Raw genomic sequence first — 20,627 nt, 5'->3', positions numbered from 1 at the left:
GTCCCACTGCCACACTGAGTCTCCATATCTTATACCCCCCTGACTGGGGTCCCCAGAAGAAGCCTCTAGTCTCATTTTCCACTTAGAGTCCATGAAATTCTACAGAATCACATGTCTACATTGAACTTCCAAGATTGAGTTCTGTAATTTTCTTCCACATTGGATCCCTAGCATGACATTCCACAAATGAGTTTCCTGGACTGGTCCTCCAAAGAGACAAGCTAGTGTAATCTCCCTAGACTGGGCCCCAGATAGAGTCCCTTTTACCAACTGTGTGTCTCTGGGCAAGCTGCTTAGCCTCTCAGCCTTAGTTTTCTCATGTGTGGAATGGGGATAATAATGATACCTGCCTCTGAGTTGTTCTGAGGATAAATGAGATAATCCAGATAAAGCTGTTAGCACAATCCCTACACATGGTAAAGCCTCAATGAATATTTGCTGTTTTTATTACCAAATGCCCTACCTGAAGCCTCCATAGTGAATGTCCCTAGGATCAGCCCCCAGATTAAGTTCACCTAATTTAGGTTACAGTTTGACAACAATCTTAACCCTATCTGAATCCCCAGAATGAGCCTCAGAGCCTGGGCTTGGCTAACCAAGCCTCCAGCTCTGAACCCAAAGATGAACCCACACACACACACCAAGAAAGAACTCCCCAATCTGGTTTTCTGAGCTGCTCAGATTAAGAATCTCTGAATGAGGGACAGCCTGATATGTACTCACCAAGCTTCCTCACCCAACATCTAAAATTGACCTCCTTGTTTTTTACCCCTCAGTCTAAAATCCCCAGGCAGAGACCCAGAAAGTGCCTCCAGGTCTGAGTCCCACTGAATCATATCTCTGGCTCCCCAGACTGAACTCTGGAGCCTGGACCTTAGACTGGACTCCCCAAACAAGGCCATCTAGAACTCCTGGCTTGAGCTGCCTACTCTGAGCCCAAGACTGGACTCCAAACCAAGATCCCAGACTGCCAAACCCAGACCAGGCCCCACCAAAACTTCTGGACCAAGCCACTACACCAAGCTCCCCAAACTGTACTCCCTAGCCTGAACCCCCAAATGAAATCCTGAACTAACATCCCCATACTGAACCCCCAGACAGAGGCTACACACACTGGACTCCTGGAAATGCCGGTCTGTACCCCACACAAGACATCTCCAGTTTCTGATAGCAAAGCCTTTAGTCTGAGCCCAGTGGCCTATGCAGGCCTGAGCTTGTATACCATTGCTTGCCAGAGTCGTCTTCCTCTCCCCTTCCCTGGGCACTTCCTACTTCCACCACCCAGCATGGCCCCTGACCTGAGGTGGGGAGATGCAGAATGTGCAGGAGAAAGGGAAGCTGAGAGAGCAGCCCCAGTTCTGATGTCCACTCTGCTACCTCTCAGATAGTAAACCTAGGGCTGCCACCTCTTCTCCAAGTCTCAGTTTCCTCACTGGACAAACAGGGCACAGTCATACCTATCTTATAGTGTTGGTGTGAGGATTGAAAGGAGTTAATTTATGCAAAGCATCTGTTGAGGAGCCCTGGAGAAGGTAGTGGGAACTTGGTCCCATCCTAGGAAGCTCCTAGACTACTGAGGGAGGTAGATTTTGTAAAAGCATGTTGAACATAGTGTAACTAGTGGGACACAGAGGATCAAAGATAAATGTGGGAACACTGACAGGGTCCTAACCCAGTCTGGGAACTTTAGGCAGGCTTATTGGAGGAGGTGAGCTGAATCCAGAAGACTGAGTGGCAGATGGCCAGATGAAGCAAGTCAGGACATGTTTAGGGAGGTACAAGTGGAGAAAGCTGGAGAGGTCAGCAGAAGCCAGATCACCAAAGGCTTTGAATGCCAGGCTAAAGGGCTGGGCCTTCACCCTGCAGGCATAGAGGAGCCACTGACAAATTTGAGCAGAGGAGTGACAGCAAGCTGGGTTTAAGAAAACTGCCTCTGGCAGCTAAGGTGAAAAAGTGGTTGGAGATTGGACTGGCACCTGAAAGGCCTGAGCTGGAACAGGGGCCACAGATCTTGAGCACCAAGACCTGATCATGGAAGGAGAGCCTTCTAGGAAAACAAGACTTGGTTTGCCAACCACATGGACCCTCTTCAGAAGCTCCTGTCCTCCTCCATCACTGGCATGTTTTCTGGGTGGGAAAATCTCACCCTGTATGGACAAGAGTGGAGGGCAATATGAGTGGACTACAGTGCAGCTGCAGCTGGCTTCCAGTGTGGGCAGGATTTGTTAGTGTGTGGAGATATATAGGGACTTATTTCAATGTTTCTTCCTGAATATACTTGGTCACTGTAGAAAATGAGCAAATTACAGCAAAGATGAAAGAGGTAGGGAAAAAAAATCACCTGTGATATGAGCCCCCAGAGATAAACATGACATTTTGACATATATTCTTCCTAGCATTTTTAATACACATACATTTGCAAAATTGAGATCATTTAGTATATACAAATTTGTATCCTTTTCTTAAAATATCCTGAGCACTTCAAAGGTTATGAAAAACCCTACATAAGCATCATTTGTAAAGGCTGTTTAATATTCCATTCTGTGAATGCACATTATTTTAACTAAACCCTGACAGTTGGACATTTTTGTTTCCAATTTGATAATGCTGTAAACACTACAATGAAAGTGTACTTGTATATAGGATGTGTGTTTTCTTAATATAGATTCCTGTAATCAGAATTACTGAGACAAAGAATAGGATCATCTCTATTTCTGTATATGACTTTTTTCTGATTATAAAAGTAATACATGTTCATTCTCAAAAATATAGAAAAATATAAAGAAGACAATAAAAACCCCACTCATATCCCACCATGCAGAGACAGCTTATTAAATGTGGGTATTTTCTTTCAGTTGCATATGTAATTATTATTGTTGTTATTTTTGATGGTAATAATAATCTTGCTAAGCTTGCGTTTTATTGACTGCAAGCTAATCCATGTACTACAAATCTGCCAGTGTGGCATTAATTGTGAGAGTTTCTGATTTTAAGTGACATTGCTATATATACCTTTGAGGCTGGTGCTTTCTGGAATGAGGTGCTTTCTGTGGTCAGGACAGGAGGAGATATTCCAGGAGCAAAGGAGCCCCCAAGAATCTCTTCTCTGCTAGGCCCCATCTCACTGCCCATTCTGCCCACAGAGTCTCTGGAGCTGATAGCCACAGCAGCAGAGCACTCTAACGCTGCCATCCGCAAAATGGTGAGTGGCCCTTCTAGCCCTGCTTTTCCTTAGCCAACCACCTGTGGTGTCTTTTTCCCTGGGGGTGGGGGCTTGTGACTTATGGACATCTGGGGGGAGGCCAGTCCACCAACCTTGCCTTTGTTCACTGCTCCTGCCAGGAGCGAATGCACAAGCTGCTGAAGGTATATGAACTGCTAGGGGGTGAGGAAGATATTGTCAGCCCCACCAAAGAGCTCATAAAAGAAGGCCACATCCTTAAGCTGTCAGCGAAGAATGGGACCACTCAAGACCGATACCTCATTCTAGTAAGTGCCAGGTGTGGGGTTGCAGGTGGCTCTTCCCACAAAAAAACACACATATACTTGGTACTCACTCAAGACTACACCTCTGCTAGCCATTCTTTCTTCTATTAATTCATTGTATTTTCATGCCTATATTAGGATCTTTTTCCTTTACAGATGATATAACCAAGACTTAGGGAGAAGTGACTTGCCCAAGGTCATCCAACTAGGAAGTGACTTCCATACCTAGGGTCTTTCCCTGTGACCTTTGTGCCCAACCTGGGCTATATTGTCTCCATCTATTGCCTTGAGTCCCCAGCAATAAAGTTTCAGGAGTGCTACAGGGCTAGGGAAGTGGACCTTACCCTTCCTGGGTGCTCTGCACATAAATCCCAAACCTTTTCCTTCCTAGTTCAACGACCGCCTCCTTTACTGTGTACCCAGGCTGCGGCTCCTTGGCCAGAAGTTTAGTGTGCGGGCGCGCATTGATGTAGATGGCATGGAGGTGAGCACTAGAAGGTGGGAAATGGGGACTTGGAGGGGGCCTTCATGGAAAATGGGAGGAAAAGATGGTCTGACTTTGACCCCAACTCTGTGTGTGTGCACACGCGCGCGCGTGCAGAGGTAGAAGGCTCTGTGGAGCTCAGTAGGCCTTACAAAGCCTCTTTCTCCCTCTATTCAGTTAAAGGAAAGCTCCAACTTCAATCTGCCTCGGACCTTCCTGGTGTCAGGAAAGCAGCGCTCCCTTGAGCTCCAGGCCAGGTACTTGCCCTTGCCTATACCTTCCCTCCAGCCCCCTCCTCCTTTCAGATAAGCTGAGGCATTCTAGGCCTAGTCCCACACAATTCTCTCCCTAGGGAAGAGATTATTTTAGAGAAAGGGTGGGCACCTTTCCCCAAAGATGCAGGCTTGCTCTTTTAGTAGGTTTTGTTAGAGAGAGAATGAGATGTTAATCCAAACATTAGTAACAATATAGTTCAGAGAAAAATAACCAAAAACAATGTTTGATCCATGACAAGGGCTTGGTTTGAGAAAAACATCCCTAAAAGACAGTTGCAAGACAATAGAGAAAATCTAAATGTGAACTGAGCATTGGTTATTAGGGAATTATTATAAACTTTCTCAGGTGTGATAATGGTATAGTGATTATATAGGAGAATGGCCTTGTTTTTTTAGTGGTGTGTGGTGAGGATTTAGTATCACAATATGTGTAATTCATTTTAAAATTATTTATCAACCAAACAATACATATATATATACATACATATGCTTACATACACATAAACATATATTTAAATGTGCATATATGTATGAAGTAAATATAGCTAAACATTTAAAAACTTTGCATCTGTATAGTGGTATATATTTAATGTACCTGTGCTATCTTGTCTGCTTTTCTGTATGCTTGAAAGTTTTCATAATAAAAATATTTTAAATACCAAATTTAAAAATAATGCCCAGCCATTTAATGAAGGGGCTTTCATATCTATCCTCTACTTGGATGATTATAATAATGGCTCACATTTAACGAAGACTTGCTCTTATGCCAGGCAATTTTAATTTTAACAATGTTAAGCCTAAATTGACTAGTTGAATCCTTAAAACAACCCTTGAAGTAGCTACTGTTACCATCAACTCCATTTTACAGATGAAAAAACTGAGGCACAGAACAGTTATGTACCTTGCCCAAGATTCCAGAGCTAGAAAGGAGCAGAGATGGACCTGGAGTTCATGCTGCCTTCTGAGGGCACAGGTGATAGGGTACTGAGGTCATGGTCAGGGCCAGAGAATAGATGTATTTGGGTAGTTCAACTGCTTCTCAAAGGCTTCAGGAAGTGAGAAATGAGAGTCAGAACCCTCATGTCAGGAACTGCATGGAGGTGGGAGGGAAGGATGAATAGGGGCTAGTGTGTGTCCTCCTGGAGGACAACAGACAAGAGTTGGGTTTGAAGTTCCAGGAGACAGAGAGCATCCCAGAGGCCACAGAAACCAGAAGAAAGCCAAGAAAGCACATCCAGGGAAGGTATGGGGCCCAGCTGGGGCTCAGCAGAGCATGAGTGACAAGCCACGTCCTCAGCTGGGAGGATGGAAAGGGGGTGCTGCCGAGGCCTGCTGGGCCCAGAAGGGTGTGCTAAACAGTGTAGAGTTTCCTCCTAGTGGCAGCAGGAAGGCATGGAGGATTTGCTTTGCAAACACTTGATATGCCCTTTAAAAATACTGTTCAATGAAAAATTTCAGATGTCCATAAAAGTAGAAATACAACAAACACCCATAAGACCACCATTTAGACAACTGATTCTCAACTTTGGCAACATATTGGAATCTGCTGGGGAGCGTTGAAAAAAATACTTATGTCTGGGACCCACCCCAGGAGACTCTGATTTAATTTGTTGGGGGTATACTGTGAGAACACTGAGAATTTTAAAAGCTCCCCAGGTGATGTTAATGTGTGTGCCAGGGTTTAAAACCACTGACTTGGGAGTCAACAACTGTTGACATTTTGCCATATGTATCTTTTGCTGAACCACTTTAAGATAAATTACAGACATGACATTTCACCCCACATGCTTCAGCATGCATTGCCAAAAACATTATTGTGGCTCCTAAAAATCAAAAGCAATATTGTTCATTGCAAAGAAGTTAGAAATTAGAAAATATAGATAGAGAATTTTTATAAAGAATAAAATCAGAATAAAGTAAAATCCCCTAAAATGGTACCACTCAGAGATGTGTTGGCAGAACTCCTTTCAGGCCTTTCCTGTATTCACCTGTATGTATGTGTTATGCATACAAACACACATAGACACACAATGTTTTCTCTCCATACTTTATTATGAAAATTTTCTAAAATACAGAAAAGTTTAAAGAATTGTACAGTGAACACCCTTAAACCCACCATATAGATTCTCAAGTATTAACATTGTGCTGTATTTACTTTATCACAAATCTATCCTTTTATCCATCCACCAATCCATCTGATTTTTTTTAATGCATTTCAAAGTACATTGCAGACATCACTACACCTTACCCCTAAATACTTTGGAGTGCATATCATTAGAGTTCACTATTTGTTAAGGTCCATTCCTTTCCTTGAGAAAAAATTTTCATACAGTGAAATACACAGGTTTATGTGTACCATCAATGAGTTTTGACAAATGTAAACACTCATGTCACATATATTTTTAAACAAAAATGTAATGCTATGAGTACTTTTTATATGTTGTTTTTGCTTAGCATTATAAACAGCTTTCTACATCATTTATATTGTCTGGCAATAGTGATGTACCATCATCTTTTTCTTAGCTGATCGCCTGTTTTTGGACACGTAGGCTGCTTCTAATTTTTCACTACAGTAAACAGCATTTCAGTGAACATTCTTGTAGCTAAATATTAACTCACATCCTTAATTTTTCTAAGGATGTAGTCAGACTTTCATAATAGAAAAGTACTTTTGATGTCTGGAGTATGGATGTGGAAGGAAATTAAGAAGCCAGGTGGAAGTCAGCCAAAAAGGCAGGTCCTCTTCCTAGTGAGTAGTTGATGGGGCTGCACCAGGGCAGAGGCCTTGGAGACCAAAGGCAGACAGGAGAGTTGGGGAAGGAAGGCAGAGGGAAGGGGTAACTCACACTGATCGAGCACGTAGCATACCAAGGATTGTTACCTCAGTTACTGCTCAGAACCCAGACTGATAATTTCATCTCCATTTTACAAGTTCATAAAAATAAACTGCTCTGCTTTCTCAAACTTGACATTTCAGCAACAAGGAACTATCTATGGTTTCTTCCCTGTTCCCTACTTTTATACACACCTCACCCTTAGCCCTCTACCTGAGGCCTAGCACATCCTTGAGGAAACCTTCCTTAGCAGGCTGGGGCAGGTCTCCTCTTCTGGACTCCTCAGCCCTATTTTCACACTGTCACAGCACTGATTCCCCTGTATTGTCCCTGTCTCTCCCACTAGACCATAAGCTCCTCAGGGGTAGGGTCCTCTCTGAGGCCCAAGTTCCTAGCATAGGATCTGAAAGGTATTAGTAACTATTGAATTAAAAAGAACTCAGGCTAAATGACTTGCCTAAGGTCACATAAGTAATAAGTGAAGGAGCAAAAAAAGGCTCAACAAACCCAGGACTGTCTGGTTCCAAAACACCTGCTCTTTACCACTGCAATTGCTTTTGGTTGGCCTGCCTAACCTGACATCTTTCTTTTTTTCCCCCAAGGACTGAGGAAGAGAAGAAAGACTGGGTCCAGGTAAAATCCAAGAAGGCTTTGTGGTAGGAGAACTAGAGGACTATTAACAGGTCTCTTAGGATGGGTGGCCTCTCCCCTAACACTCACATCTGACCAGAATGGGCCTGGACACCTACCTTGCAACAAATTTACTATCCGCATTTCACAGATAAGCAAACTTAGATCCAGATGTTAAGCAGAAACTCAGAAATTCTTCCTATAGAAAGCTGGCTCCTCTGAGGGTGTAACCCCAGTGAGTTAAGCTCTATAAAACCAAAAGCCCAGTGGACAGCAAGGCCTTCTGAGGTTTTTCAGCCACTGATCCCCCTCCCCTATTTCACAAATATAAGAACTGAGACCTAGATTTGGGAAGGGACATGCTCAAGGTTATATGCCTATCAAGGGGCAGAGCTGGGTCTAGAACCAACCTTTCTGCCTCCAGTCTAGGTCACAGTATGGTGAGGTAAAGATGGAAATGGGTTGGTTGTTAGGTGATCTGATGTCTCATTTCTTACACCTCCAGGCCATCAACTCCACTCTCCTGAAGCATGAACAGACGCTGGAGACCTTCAAACTGTTGAACTCAACAAACAGAGAAGATGAAGACACTCCTCCTAACTCTCCAGTAAGTCCCCACCCCCTTTCCCTGCACTGAAATCTCTCCCAAGCCTTCAAGTTCCCACCTCACTTTGAGGTGCTCCTCACCCCACTCCAGAAAGTGAAGACCAGAGTGGCAGTGCATGACCTCTGCAGTCTTCTGTTGGTAGGAATGCAGAGAAATCACTGGGGAAACTGAGGTGAATTGCCTTCAATAGTCCAGTGAGGTTGGGATAGAGCCAGGACTCAAAGGCAGGTCTTTTGAATGTGTCTGCTGCCTCCCAGTGATGATCCAAGTCTTGGCGCAGAGGCAAGGGCTGGCTGGACTGGGCTGGGAGTAGCTGTCTCTGACCTGGAACCTGGCCCTCTCTCCAGAACGTGGATCTTGGGAAGCGGGCACCTACACCCATCCGAGAAAAAGAAGTCACCATGTGTATGCGCTGCCAGGAGCCTTTCAATTCTATCACCAAACGCAGGCACCACTGCAAGGCCTGTGGGCATGTGAGTGTTGGGAAGCAGGGGCAGAGCTAGGGAGCAGACTGACTGGCAGCCTGAAGGCCCTCTTCTGAGTGGGTACCCTCCAAGGTGGGGGAGGCTGAGAGTCTGCTGTGGGAGTTGGTACACTGAAGGGGAAGGCCTGCTTTCATCAGGCTGCTCTTGCCCACTTGCCACCCCAGGTGGTTTGTGGGAAGTGCTCCGAGTTCCGGGCCCGCCTCATCTATGACAACAACCGCTCCAACCGTGTGTGTACTGACTGCTATGTGGCCTTGCATGGGGTGCCTGGGAGCAGCCCAGCCTGCAGCCAGCATACACCCCAGCGCCGGAGATCCATCCTGGAGGTAAGAGCCAGGCCCCTGACTAACACTCTCACATGGATCACATGGGCCCCAGCCACCCACCCAGTGTGACTGAGGCCTGGGCACCCACTGAACAAGTGACCAGACTGAGAGTACACTGAGTGTAAGAGCGAATGAACACAAGTTATTTTTATTTAAGTGCTTTACCTAGACATTTAATCCTCACTGTAACCAATCTGTCCATGATATTACTGTCCCTATTTTACAAATGAGGAAACTGAGGTTCAGGGAAGCTATTTGCCCAAGTTACACAGCCAATGAGTGGCAGAGCTGGGATTTTAAAAAATTTAACAAATTATGTTTCCTTATTACAAAGTAAGTTATGTGCCCTGAAGAAAGTTGGACAGTATAAACAAACATAATTAAAACACTGTATTCCTTCTACCCACTAGATGACCACTATGCACATGCTTCCTATCTTTCTAGGCACATGCACCTAACACACACTTTTTGGTTTGAACCAAATTGAGGTATTTAACACTTAAAAGAATGCTTACCCTGTGCCAGGCATTATTCTAAGCACTTTGCATATAGTAGTTCATTTAATTCTTACAACCCTATATGCTCTCCTTCCTCGTCTCAATACATTTTCATCTAGAGCTGGGAATTTGAGCCAGACTGCCTTACCCACCCACCCAGTCCCCTGAACTACAATGTTTGGCTGCCTCTTGCTGAGTGTAGGGAATGGATGTGTGATTAAACATGAAAAAAAGGTGTACCTGAATGGACTGATTAAAGAAAGAATGCTTGCCTGATATTTAGGTGCCCCTGCCTGAGGAGCAGTACACCCCTCTGCCTAACTCTTAGGAGGCAGAAAAAAAGGTGTACCTGAATGGACTGATTAAAGAATGCTTGCCTGATATTTAGGTGCCCCTGCCTGAGGAGCAGTACACCCCTCTGTCTAACTCTTAGGAGGCAGCAGCCATGGCCAGAGTGCAGCAGACAAGTCTGGCTTTGAATCTTGACTCTGACTCACTGGGGGTCACTGGGGCAAATCACTCCTGCCACATGAGCTTCAGCATTAGCAATCCCTGCACTGAGGGGGTGTTGAAGCCAAGAGGAGCCAAGGTAGGCCTTCTATCAACATTGACGCTCCCCATGTCTCTGGCCACAGAAACAAGCCTCAGTGGCTGCAGAGAACAGCGTCATCTGCAGCTTCCTACACTACATGGAGAAGGGTGGGAAAGGCTGGCACAAGGCATGGTTTGTGGTCCCTGAGAATGAACCCTTAGTGCTGTACATCTATGGAGCCCCTCAGGTATGCATCCTACTCCTTCAGATCCTTTCAGCCACCTGGTAAAACCAGTCAGCCCCATTTCCCCCTCAGTCCTTGAGCTCTCCTTAGCCTTGGGGGATAGGGTGAACCTAAGAGGAAATCAGAAACCCCAGCCCTTGTGAGAGACAAAGACCTGCTGCAGACAAGGAGTGATTGTAGGCCAAGTTATGTAGGGGAAAGTTGGGTGAGTTGGGGGCTAGCTTCTTGGAGGAAGCTGGAGTGGAGATAGTACACTGCTAGTGGAGAAGATGCAGATGAGGGCAACCGCCTAGACAAAGGCCTGAAAACATTATTTGCTATATGCTAGAGACTAGCCCAGCTGGTCTTGGGTGTGGGAGGAAACAGGTATTTGAAACAGCCTGTGTTCTAGCCCAGGTTCAGACATTTTCCTCTTGGAGCCAGTGGAGTGATAGAAGGTTCTTGAGTTGGGGACGAAAAAGGGGGTTTAGCAGATGCAAAACCAGTGAGAAGCCCCAAGGTAACCCCAGCTGTCGGTTTCCTAGGATGTAAAAGCCCAGCGCAGCCTGCCCCTCATTGGCTTTGAGGTGGGGCCTCCTGAGGCAGGGGAGCGGCCTGACAGACGGCATGTCTTCAAGATCACCCAGAGCCACCTAAGCTGGTACTTCAGCCCTGAGACTGAGGAGCTACAGCGGCGCTGGATGGCTGTGCTCGGTCGGGCAGGCCGTGGGGACACGTTCTGCCCAGGGCCCACACTGTCTGAGGACAGGGAGATGGAGGAGGTACCAGTGGCAGCTTCAGGAGCCACTGCTGAACCCCCCGAAGCCCCCCAGCCCCAAGACAAGACCTAGAGGGTTTGGGAGGAACTGGGTCCCCTGGCCTCACACCTTAGCTGCCCATGTCTGACTGGGGGCTCCCCAGCCCCTCCCTCCCAGCTCAGTCAATACTTGAATTCCCATCGTGGGCACTTTCAATCCCGAATGCTGGGTCTTGGGTTTTTTAATTCACCTTTTCACAAAATGTGGGCTTTAAAAAAAAATTCCTACAGTGATGTTAATTTTTTAAAATCCCTGTCCCCAGGGAGCATGGAAGCTATTGCTAGGCCTGTCTGAATTAGACCATTTTTCTCCCCTCCCCTCAACACCCTACAGATCCTGCCTCCACCCCGTTCCCTCTAAAACACTGGAGGCAGGAGACCTGGACTCAAGTGCCAACTCTGCCACTGACCCTGTGGCCCTGGCCCAACCTTGCCCCCTCAGCCAGTGTCTTTACATGTATGATGCTATGTGGGGTGGAGACCAGACCACTCCTGCCTCTCCCATGGCTTACAACTTCTACTTGGTCCCAAGGCTACCCAGTATTTTATTGTCCAGACCCATGGCAGGGCCACTGGGCAGGACAGGGGAACGGGGGAAGACAATGGATACTCTCTGTTTTGTTTTTTAAAGAAAAATACAGTTTATTTCGGGCTTATGGAAACTTTTCAGAGTGCTGTGCTCTATTCGTCCATCTGTTTGTCACTCCAGAGTACTGGGCTGCTAGGATGGGCCCAGAAATTGCTCCCATGCTGAGCTCTGAAGCTCAGCTCTCAGAAGGCAGGTCAAGGCACAGATTAGACAGTAAGATATTATTTGAGGTCTTAAGCCTCATCCCTGGAGATGGATGGGGTAGGATGTAGAGACTGGAAAAGAGGTTGGAGGAGACAGAAAACAAAAGACTGGTCCCCCAAGCTCACCAAGGTCTTAGACTTCCTGAAGGAACCCAGGGCTGGAGGCTGGGCTGCAGAATGGCAGCATTCCTGGGAGGTTGCAATTTCTGGGCAGGGGTTCAGAGCTGCACTGTGTGTATAGGGTGTGGGGAGAAGAGAGAGAGAGGTACTACAGCTACTTTTGTTCGTATCAACTCATTTGTCTCATTTGCATGTTCATCTCACCATCCGTGATGCAGCAGTATTGATTCTCCTGTTGGTTCTCTCCCTCCCCAAGTCTACCTGCTCACTGTCAAACATTTAGATTCTCCAGCCACTTATCTTCTCTCCTCACACTAACTGCACCGAAGAGGCACTGTACTGGGAAACCAGGCCTCATTACTTAGACAGTAACTTAAGGCCCAAGGGGGTTTGGTGAACCAGGTCCCACAACCCCAAGATAAAGACCCTAGTGCTCTTCCTCCCCTAGAGGGAGCTGGATAGGGGATTGGAGAGAGGGTAGAAGGGTAACCAGTTCAGAGGCCCACAGCCCTCCAAAAAACCCCACAAATGAGTCTCAAAACAACTAGCAAACAAGAGCTCAAGCTGTTTCCAGCTCCACTCATTTCTTTCTGCGAACAATGGTCCAGCCATCCTCCACTATATCCTCTTCTTTAATAGTCTGGAAGTCTGAACCAGAGGATTCAGGCTGGGGACAGAACCCATCTGTAACTGCCCCATCATTCGTAGCTGTGACCTGGAGGAGAAATACAAGAGAGCGCTAAATGTAACACCTCTCGGCTGGCCACTGGAGAACCAGGCTCTCCTCCCAGCTTTGCTAGGATTGGTTGTATGACCTCAGTAAAGTTCCCTGCCCTCTAGGTAATACAACTACCACCACCCTGTCCCCATTACTTCCCTGTGAAACGAGCTGGTCTCCCAGAAGAAAACTGAAAACATCTGCATCTCTCCCCACCCAAGGGGCACCCCCTCACCTCCATCTCTTCCACACTGTCGGCATCAGTCTCATCCATCTCTCTGGCTGTCTTAAGTGCAGTGGCTCTGACCCTGCACTTTCTCTGGGTGATGCACGAGACCATCTCCTTCAAAGCTGCCCCATCACCCCTCTGGAAGTGATGGAACATGGTCTGGAGCTGTTGGCTCACCTATCAAGAAAACATTTAACAAGCTTGGATTATCTGGAGAACCTAAAACATAATCAGCCCATGTTTGCTGCAAGATTAGGGAGAGAGGAGTTTGGAAGTTTCCAGGAAATGAGGTTCGTTCTTTCCCAAGGAATTCACTTATGAAGGAACCACATGTGAAGGGCTCAGGTGAGGACTTGAACATCGAAAGAGGCCCTTCTAGCAGGGAAGGCACTAGAAATGGTTTTGAAAGGTGGAGGATGTAAAGGAGAAGGCAATCCCCAGCAGGGGAAGTGATGTAAACCAGAGGGAAGGAAATGTACCTGGCTGACCTGCCCTTGGAATGGGGGTGAGGGACAGACCTGGAAGAGAATGATGTATGGAAGGGAAATAAGATGGAATAAGCAAGTAAGAATGACATACAGAGAGAAATAAGAGATGAGGCAGGGTTTGGAGAAGGACTGGGAAGAGTGAACTTTTTCCTTTAGGCCACAGGAAGTCAGAGAGTTGTGCAGGACTCAAGAATGGTTAGAGTCATGGCCTAAAACAGACACAGGAAAAGAAAGACTGCAAGATGGGAGATGGCGGTTGTGTCCACAATATGCTCACCTGGGGCAGACTCCCATCCTCTACAACTGTATCAAACTCATTCGTCATGAGCTCCCCGAGGAAGTCCTCCACCTCATCTAGCTCCAAGTCAGCTGAGTAGGAAAGGACAGGACCCTTTGGTCAAAGACCAGGCAACTTAATCACTCCTGCCTGCTACTCTTCTACAGCTACTTAGTGGCTCCATGTCTGGTTGGTGGGTAAAGGTCCAAAGAGTGAGCCTTTTATTTGCTTAAGTTCTCTGCATTCCAAGTTTTAACATAATTTTTAAAAAACCTAACACACACTATATAAAAATACCCAATTTCCAATTTCCTGCATCCTACCAAGCCCTCTATTGCCACAGCATCTCAAACACGTCCACCATCCTTCATCTGGCCTATTTTAACCAGCCCCCTCTCTATGTGACCGAGCAAGTTGGTTATTCATCTGCAAAGTGGGGCTAACAGTGGCATCCTTGAAGGTCCGTCCAGCCAAACAATGCCTAGCACAGGGGATACCCATAATCCACGTTGATTTCTATCACCCAAGGGCTGAAATTTAAAGACCCTCCCCAACTGTGTCTCCACTGATAACAGGAGGCCACTGACCAGTGGATACATTAAGAAAAAGATGTTAAGTACAATGATGAAATCGTCATAGCCTTGACATCAATATCCTACTGTGTGACTAACTCTTCCTCTCTAGGCTTCAATTACCATATGGGCTCATGCTCTGCTTTTTCTGAATTAGAGAATTACTCAACAAAGTCTTCCACAAAGCTCCTCACTCCCTTCCCTTTGGGAGAGCTCATTCACCCCCATGGATTTCCCTACCACTCTAACCTAATATCCCCCAAAACTGTCTCTGACCCTGTTTCACAGGTGCCTCAGACCCTCCATATCCAAAGCCAAACTCATCAGCTTTCCCCTTCAAATCTACTTCTCATACTTCAGGGTTCTTCTATTCCATGAAAGGCACCTAATCCACCAGCAACTCAAACCAGAAACTTGCCTCCATTTCCCTCTCCCTCTATAGCCAAACAATCTCCAAGGCCCTAATATACCCCTTCTTTTCCATAACTATTGCCACTGCTTCAGTTCAGGCCTCACCCTTTTCTAGACAGAAAGTCTTCTCATAAGTTTCCCTCTCCAATCCATGCTGCATATGGATTACTTTCTGAACTTTGCATCCAGCAAATCCCATCCTATTACTCACATTAGGACCTGCCCATGAATTTTTATTACCTACTGCGCTGTTTCGTAGCCTTCAAGAAATAATTGTCTTGCTGGGTTTGTAGGGAAGCTATCCATAGAAAGCTAATGGGAAACAAAGGCAAAAAGGCTTCTTTTTAGTGATTCTTATCCTTATCCAAGCCTTGACTATGTTAATGATTATTGTGACTCTTAAGTAGAGACTGAAAAAAAGTTTTTCTTACATAATTTGGCTGGAGAAGCTTTTTCTTCACTGAACATTTAACAGAACTAGTCTTCCATAGCATGCATTTTGGCAAATGCTGGCCTAAAGGACAAAACCAAAGGCATGTAAGGCCTTCCATGTCTTACCCTTTTCCAGGGTCCTCCCCACCCCCACAGCTTCATTCTGTACCAGTCCTCCCCTCCACATACCTGCAAGTACACATACACCCTTACTCCAATACTGAGCTCCCTGCCACTTTCCAAATCTACCACAGAACTTATTTGAGTGTTGCTCTCTCTGCCTCCCCCACCTAGTTAATTCCTCCTCAACCCTAAGATTCTGCCCAGTCACCACCTCTCCTAACCTCCAAAAGAAGTCCCCCCTCCCCAGTCTCATGCCACACAAGCATCCTGCGCATCTCTTTATTAAAAATCACCTTGTGTGTGAATGCCTATTTATTTATCTGGATCCCTCAGTAGATGGTAAAATTCCTCGAGAGAAAGGACTCTGTCTAATGTAATTTCAAAGACTAAAAAACTGAAGAATTTTGCAAAATTATACTATGCAAAAGGCCGTCTGCAGGGCCCCTTTTTCTTACATGACCCTTAAGACACATCAAAGATGTAGACCTTTGCTGTCCAAATAAGCCAAACGTGGCTACCGAGCACTTAAAATGTGGCTAGGCCAAACAGAGATGTGCTAAAACTAAAATACCCACCAAATTTCGAAAACTTAACACTAAAAAGGATGTAATGTACCTCATTTAAAATGTTTAATACTGATTATATGTTGAAATATTTGGGATATAGTGAGTTGAACAACATACTGACTGCATCTTCTTTATCAAAGTGGCAACTGAAAATTTTTGAACTACATGATGTGACTGGCATTACTACATCGCTACTGGACAATGCTTTTATATACTTTTATACTCATTTTAGGAATTAGTAAGCTGAGTCTTGGGGAGGTAAAAAGACTCCAAAGTGATACCAAGAGCCAATGGCACAGCCTGTAAGGCATCAGAACTCAAAATTCTGACCCCAAAGCTTGCATTGCATTCATTCCATCTCACCCTCAGACACCAACCAACAATTGCTCAAGAAGTGCGGGCTTACCAGGGCCGACCTCTTTTTCCCCACGCCCAAGGGTTGAAACGCCTCACATTCACTCACCATTGCGGAAGAAGTACTCCTCTACTGCATCCCCCAGCCACTCGGCCTTCTCCTGGCTGTGCACGCCCCCGAAGCCATTCTCCACAGCAATCTGCGAACACAGGCCCAAGCCCACCACGTCAGCCTGGGATCTGGCCTTGAGTGGCATAGGGGTTCGCCACTTATACCGCACAGCCGAGCCTTTGGCGCCTCGCCTGGCCAACTCCTGTTCTGTCCTAGGACCTGACCTTTATCCCGGCGGTAGCCCCACTCACCTGCAAAGCCGGCCAGGCCTCCAGGGCTGCGCGGACGCCAACCCTGAAGTGACCTCGCAAATCCGCCCCAGCGTCCGCCATCTTCCGGCTGCGTACTACGTCATGCATAGGCGGCCCAATCGCTCCGCAGCCCAGCCCAGGCCGAATGAGCCGGAAGCCGAGCCTGTGAACGCAGATTCGCCTTTCCGTTGATCAGGCAGCAAGACTAGAGCAATAGAAAACTCCATCTGAGCAATCAATAACACCACGGCAGTTACCCATAATAATTAAATCAAAGGAAGACAGAAGTGGAGGACTGACGGTAGGGGCCCTATTAAAAAAGATCTAAAATTATTAACTTAAACTTCTACCTTAGGAAACTAGAAAAAGAAGAACAAAGTAATCCCAAAGCAAGCAGAGGTCAGGAAATAATAGATTGGAGAGGAAATAAATGGAATAGAAAAACAACAGAGAAAACCAGTGAAACAAAGTCAGTTCTTTGAAAAGAACTGACAAACTTTCAGCTACAATAACTGAATAAAAAAAGTGAAGAATCAAATTACAGAAATCAGGAACGAGAGAGATGACACCACTACCAACTAGTCGAAAAGACCACATATTATATATGTGGATGAAATGAAGGTTCCTGTGGCCAGGATTCTCACCTGCCCCTGGATGGCTAGTTTATTACACACGTGTGGGCAATACATTGCTATTAACTCTATAGAGAGAGGCCTTCCCAGTGCTGTGGGTGACATGGTGACATGGCTGAAAGACTGCAAGAGAGCACAGCAGAGGCTAGAGTTGTGGCAGCACCGAGTACAGAGGCCCAGAGGCAGAGACCGGCTTGCTGCATGCACACTTGCTCTGAGTGAACAGGACTTTAGTGATTGACCTGCCATCATGGAAATAAAGTTGGGTTTAACCCCTTGTCTTGCCAATGGGTTTCAGGCCTGGGCAAGTTCACAATGGATTCAATGTGATGAAAGAAATGACAGTAGAACGTCCTTGGGGTGAAAGGGTTATACCCAACTTTATTTCCATGGTGGAAGGTCAATCACTAAAACCCCATTCACTCAGAGTGAGTCTGCATGCAGCAAGCTGGTCTCTGCCCCTGGGCCACTCTACCCACACAGATGTCCTATGGGCCTCTCTGCTGGCACAGCCAACCCAGTCTCTCTCCTCAGCACTGCTTTGTCTGTCAAATTCTTCGGGGTCGTCTGGTTGGGTAAGACCAAAGTCATACCAGAAGCAGTTGTAGATGGACTTTCCTAGCCCTACAACTGTAGCATTGCTAAAGGAGTTTCTGGGTCTTCTAAGCTACTGGAGAGTGCTTATCCCACACTTGGCAAAAATTCTGAAGCCTTTACACCAGTTGGTACAAAAGGGCATCAGGTGGGACTGGGATGAGACATGTGCATCAGCCTTTACTACAGCAAAATGGGCAGTCACGGCCATGCAAGCCTTGAATGTGATAGACCCATCAAGGCCCTATGAGCTGGATGTTCATGTCACTGAAGATGGTTATGGCTGGAGTCTCTGGAAGCGGCTTGAACAAACACACCAACCCTTTGGATTCTGGTCATAACTCTGGAAAGGAGCAGAGGTATAATACACTTTGATAGAAAAACAACTGGCTGCTATGTATCATGCCTTGCTGGCTACAGAACCTGTCACTGGAATGGCCTTGATAAAGGTAATAATCACCTATCTGACCTTGGGGTGAGTACGAGACTGGACCCAAAAGCCAAGGAGTGGTGTGGCACAGAGGCCCACACTAGCTAAGTGGGGTGCTTACCTACAGCGGTGTAGTGCCCTCTCTAGTAGCCCCTTGAGTGAAGAACTCCAACGGTTGTTGGAGCTGGTGACATATACTAGTGAAAAGCAGGAAGAACTTGCTTTTGAACCATTAGTATCAGAGAGTCCTTATTGGGAGGGAAGATCCCCCATACCCGAAGATGCATGGTACACAGATGGCTCCAACCATGGGCAGCCCCGAAAATGGAGGGCCATAGTTTTCCATCCAAAGACTGAGACAATATGGGGAAGACAATGAGGGGAAGAGCAGCCAATGGGCAGAGTTGCAGGCCGTGTGGCTTGTGATCAGCCAGGAGCCCTCCCCTATAGTTGTCTGGACTGATAGCTGGGCTGTCTGTCAGGGCTTGACCCTGTGGCTACCAACCTGGTACCATGCCAGATGGCTGGTTGGTCACGGACCCCTTTGGGAGCAAGAATTATGGCAAGACTTATGGGCCTGTGGTCAGACTAAAATAATTACAGTATACTATGTGACAGGTCATTTGCCACTGGCATCCCCAGGAAATGATGAGGCAGATAAATTGGCCCAGATACGTTGGTTAGAAGGAAAGCCTGCCTCTGATGTAGCCCAATGGCTACATCAGCATTTGTTGCATGTGGGGCAAAAGACAATGTGGGCTGTAGCCTGTCAGTGGGGCTTGCCTTTGACATTCGAAGTTAGTAGAGCCCAGCAGGAGTGTGTCGCGTGCTCCAAAAGGGACTTACACCGAGTTCCACAGCAACATGGAACAGTAGCTAAGGGGACTATACCCCTCGTCAGGTGGCAGATAGACTATATTGGGCCTCTACCTGTGTCAGAAGGATATTGGTACCTGGTGACCTGTGTGGACACAGCTACTGGACTTCTGGTCGCTTTTCCTACCTGTTGTGCAGACCAGCAGGTGACCAAAAGAGGCCTGGAGGGTCTCTTTGCTGCCTGTGGCCCACCGCAGGTGATTGAGAGTGATCAGGGCACCCATTTTACTGGACATACACTGCAAGAATGTCTTTGACAGCTGGGAATCAAGTGGAAGTTTCATGTGCCGTACAATCCTACTGCAGCAGGCATGATAGAGAGGCACATGGCTTGTTAAAATCCGGACTAAAGTCAGATACCAATAATCTGCAGGGATGGTCAGGCTGCTTATGGACCATGCTATGGCGTTTCAATGGGAGACCCTGAAAGGGATCCCTGAGCCCTGTAGACATGTTAACACATATGGCTGCCTTCCCTATACAACTGCAAGTACAAACTAAGGAAGAATCACTGAAGCCGAGGTTTGGCCACCAGAATAACATCTTGCTACAGCACCAACTGCACTGAACCCTGGAGACTCCATTGAGTGGACGTGTCCTTCAACCTTTTGACACATGGACCAATGATGGCTGGCTCTCCTGGCACCTTGGGGACAAGGCCTGGAAGCTGGCCTCCTGTGTATTCCTGGAATAACAGCAGAGTGGCCGCCAAAGGTCACAGTAGTATATCCTGAGTGGCCAGAATGTAAGAGCATCTTACCAGGGAGTTTTGTTTTGTCATTATGGCCAGTGCATGCACCTGCAGTAGCACTATATATAGACCCTTCAGTAACTCCCATGGAGAAAGGAGTAAAGGTATGGTATACTAGACCTGGAAGGGACCCCCTTCCTGCTACAGTCTTATCACAGGACCACTCTCTTGCATGCATCCTACCTGATGGACAAGATTTGCCTATGTTGGTGACATTAAAACATGTGACTTATCACCCCTAAAGTCTTTGAGGATTGTGAACTTCCTCTGGCTTGAGGATTATTATAACTTTTGTATCAAAATCTTGCTGTATCTTAAATTTTATTATCTCTAAATTGTTGTTACCCTCTGTTGCTCTTGTGGAATCTGGTTACAGTGCTCCAGATTTCTTGCACAGGGTCCATTGTGGGAGATTGATAGCATGGAGATTGTAAGGTGAGAATCCTGGAGGGGTGGAGTGTGGGGAAATTGGGGTTCTTATGGCCAGGATCCTCACCAAACTTAAACCACCTGATGATGTAACTGGCCTGTTGCTGGGCTGCCACTTCCACACCTGTAGGCAATAAGCTATTATTGTGCTGTACAGAGAGTTCCGCCCAGTGATCTAGGTGGAGGCAGAGATGCTACTGCTCAACCTACTGCCGGGAAACAAGCCGGTTAATAAACCCTTTCTCCCCAAGAACGTTTTGCTGTCGATTTCTTT

General features: G+C 46.5%; 2 protein-coding genes and 1 long non-coding RNA gene across 7 annotated transcripts in view; 1 reads left to right on the top strand and 2 right to left on the bottom strand.

The window, feature by feature from the left end:
• The window catches only part of FGD1 (FYVE, RhoGEF and PH domain containing 1), a 36,717-nt gene extending 24,859 nt beyond the window's left edge, over positions 1–11,858 (top strand). Inside the window, exons 9-18 of the mRNA XM_017654099.3 lie at positions 3,144–3,202; positions 3,343–3,489; positions 3,878–3,970; positions 4,148–4,227; positions 7,682–7,712; positions 8,215–8,316; positions 8,664–8,789; positions 8,966–9,127; positions 10,260–10,403; positions 10,925–11,858. Of these exons, the coding sequence (XP_017509588.1) occupies positions 3,144–3,202; positions 3,343–3,489; positions 3,878–3,970; positions 4,148–4,227; positions 7,682–7,712; positions 8,215–8,316; positions 8,664–8,789; positions 8,966–9,127; positions 10,260–10,403; positions 10,925–11,230 (1,250 nt within the window). The 3' untranslated portion in view covers positions 11,231–11,858. The remainder of the gene's footprint in view (positions 1–3,143; positions 3,203–3,342; positions 3,490–3,877; positions 3,971–4,147; positions 4,228–7,681; positions 7,713–8,214; positions 8,317–8,663; positions 8,790–8,965; positions 9,128–10,259; positions 10,404–10,924) is intronic.
• On the bottom strand, positions 6,277–8,319 carry LOC118970932 (uncharacterized). The gene is made up of 2 exons (XR_005059128.1): positions 8,120–8,319; positions 6,277–7,029 (listed from the first exon to the last, which is right to left on the bottom strand). It is a non-coding gene; the product is annotated as an uncharacterized lncRNA (long non-coding RNA).
• TSR2 (TSR2 ribosome maturation factor) lies at positions 8,323–16,789 on the bottom strand. Of its 5 annotated transcripts, XM_037010373.2 has the most exons (7): positions 16,642–16,788; positions 16,388–16,478; positions 15,235–15,317; positions 15,044–15,115; positions 13,821–13,912; positions 13,062–13,232; positions 11,813–12,823 (listed from the first exon to the last, which is right to left on the bottom strand). In XM_037010373.2, the coding sequence occupies exons 5-7, from the start codon at positions 13,866–13,868 to the stop codon at positions 12,689–12,691; spliced, it is 354 nt and encodes a 117-aa protein (XP_036866268.1). In that variant the 5' UTR covers positions 13,869–13,912; positions 15,044–15,115; positions 15,235–15,317; positions 16,388–16,478; positions 16,642–16,788; the 3' UTR covers positions 11,813–12,688. The 5 variants fall into 5 exon arrangements, with proteins under 5 accessions (XP_036866266.1, XP_036866268.1, XP_036866267.1 ...); XM_037010372.2 differs by lacking the exon at positions 15,044–15,115; XM_017654101.3 differs by lacking the exons at positions 15,044–15,115; positions 15,235–15,317.
• Positions 16,790–20,627: the final 3,838 nt, after the last annotated feature.

Source organism: Manis javanica, chromosome X (genome assembly GCF_040802235.1).
Source record: "Manis javanica isolate MJ-LG chromosome X, MJ_LKY, whole genome shotgun sequence".
Lineage (NCBI taxonomy): Eukaryota > Metazoa > Chordata > Mammalia > Pholidota > Manidae > Manis > Manis javanica.
This window is presented reverse-complemented; position numbering and strand designations above follow the sequence as displayed.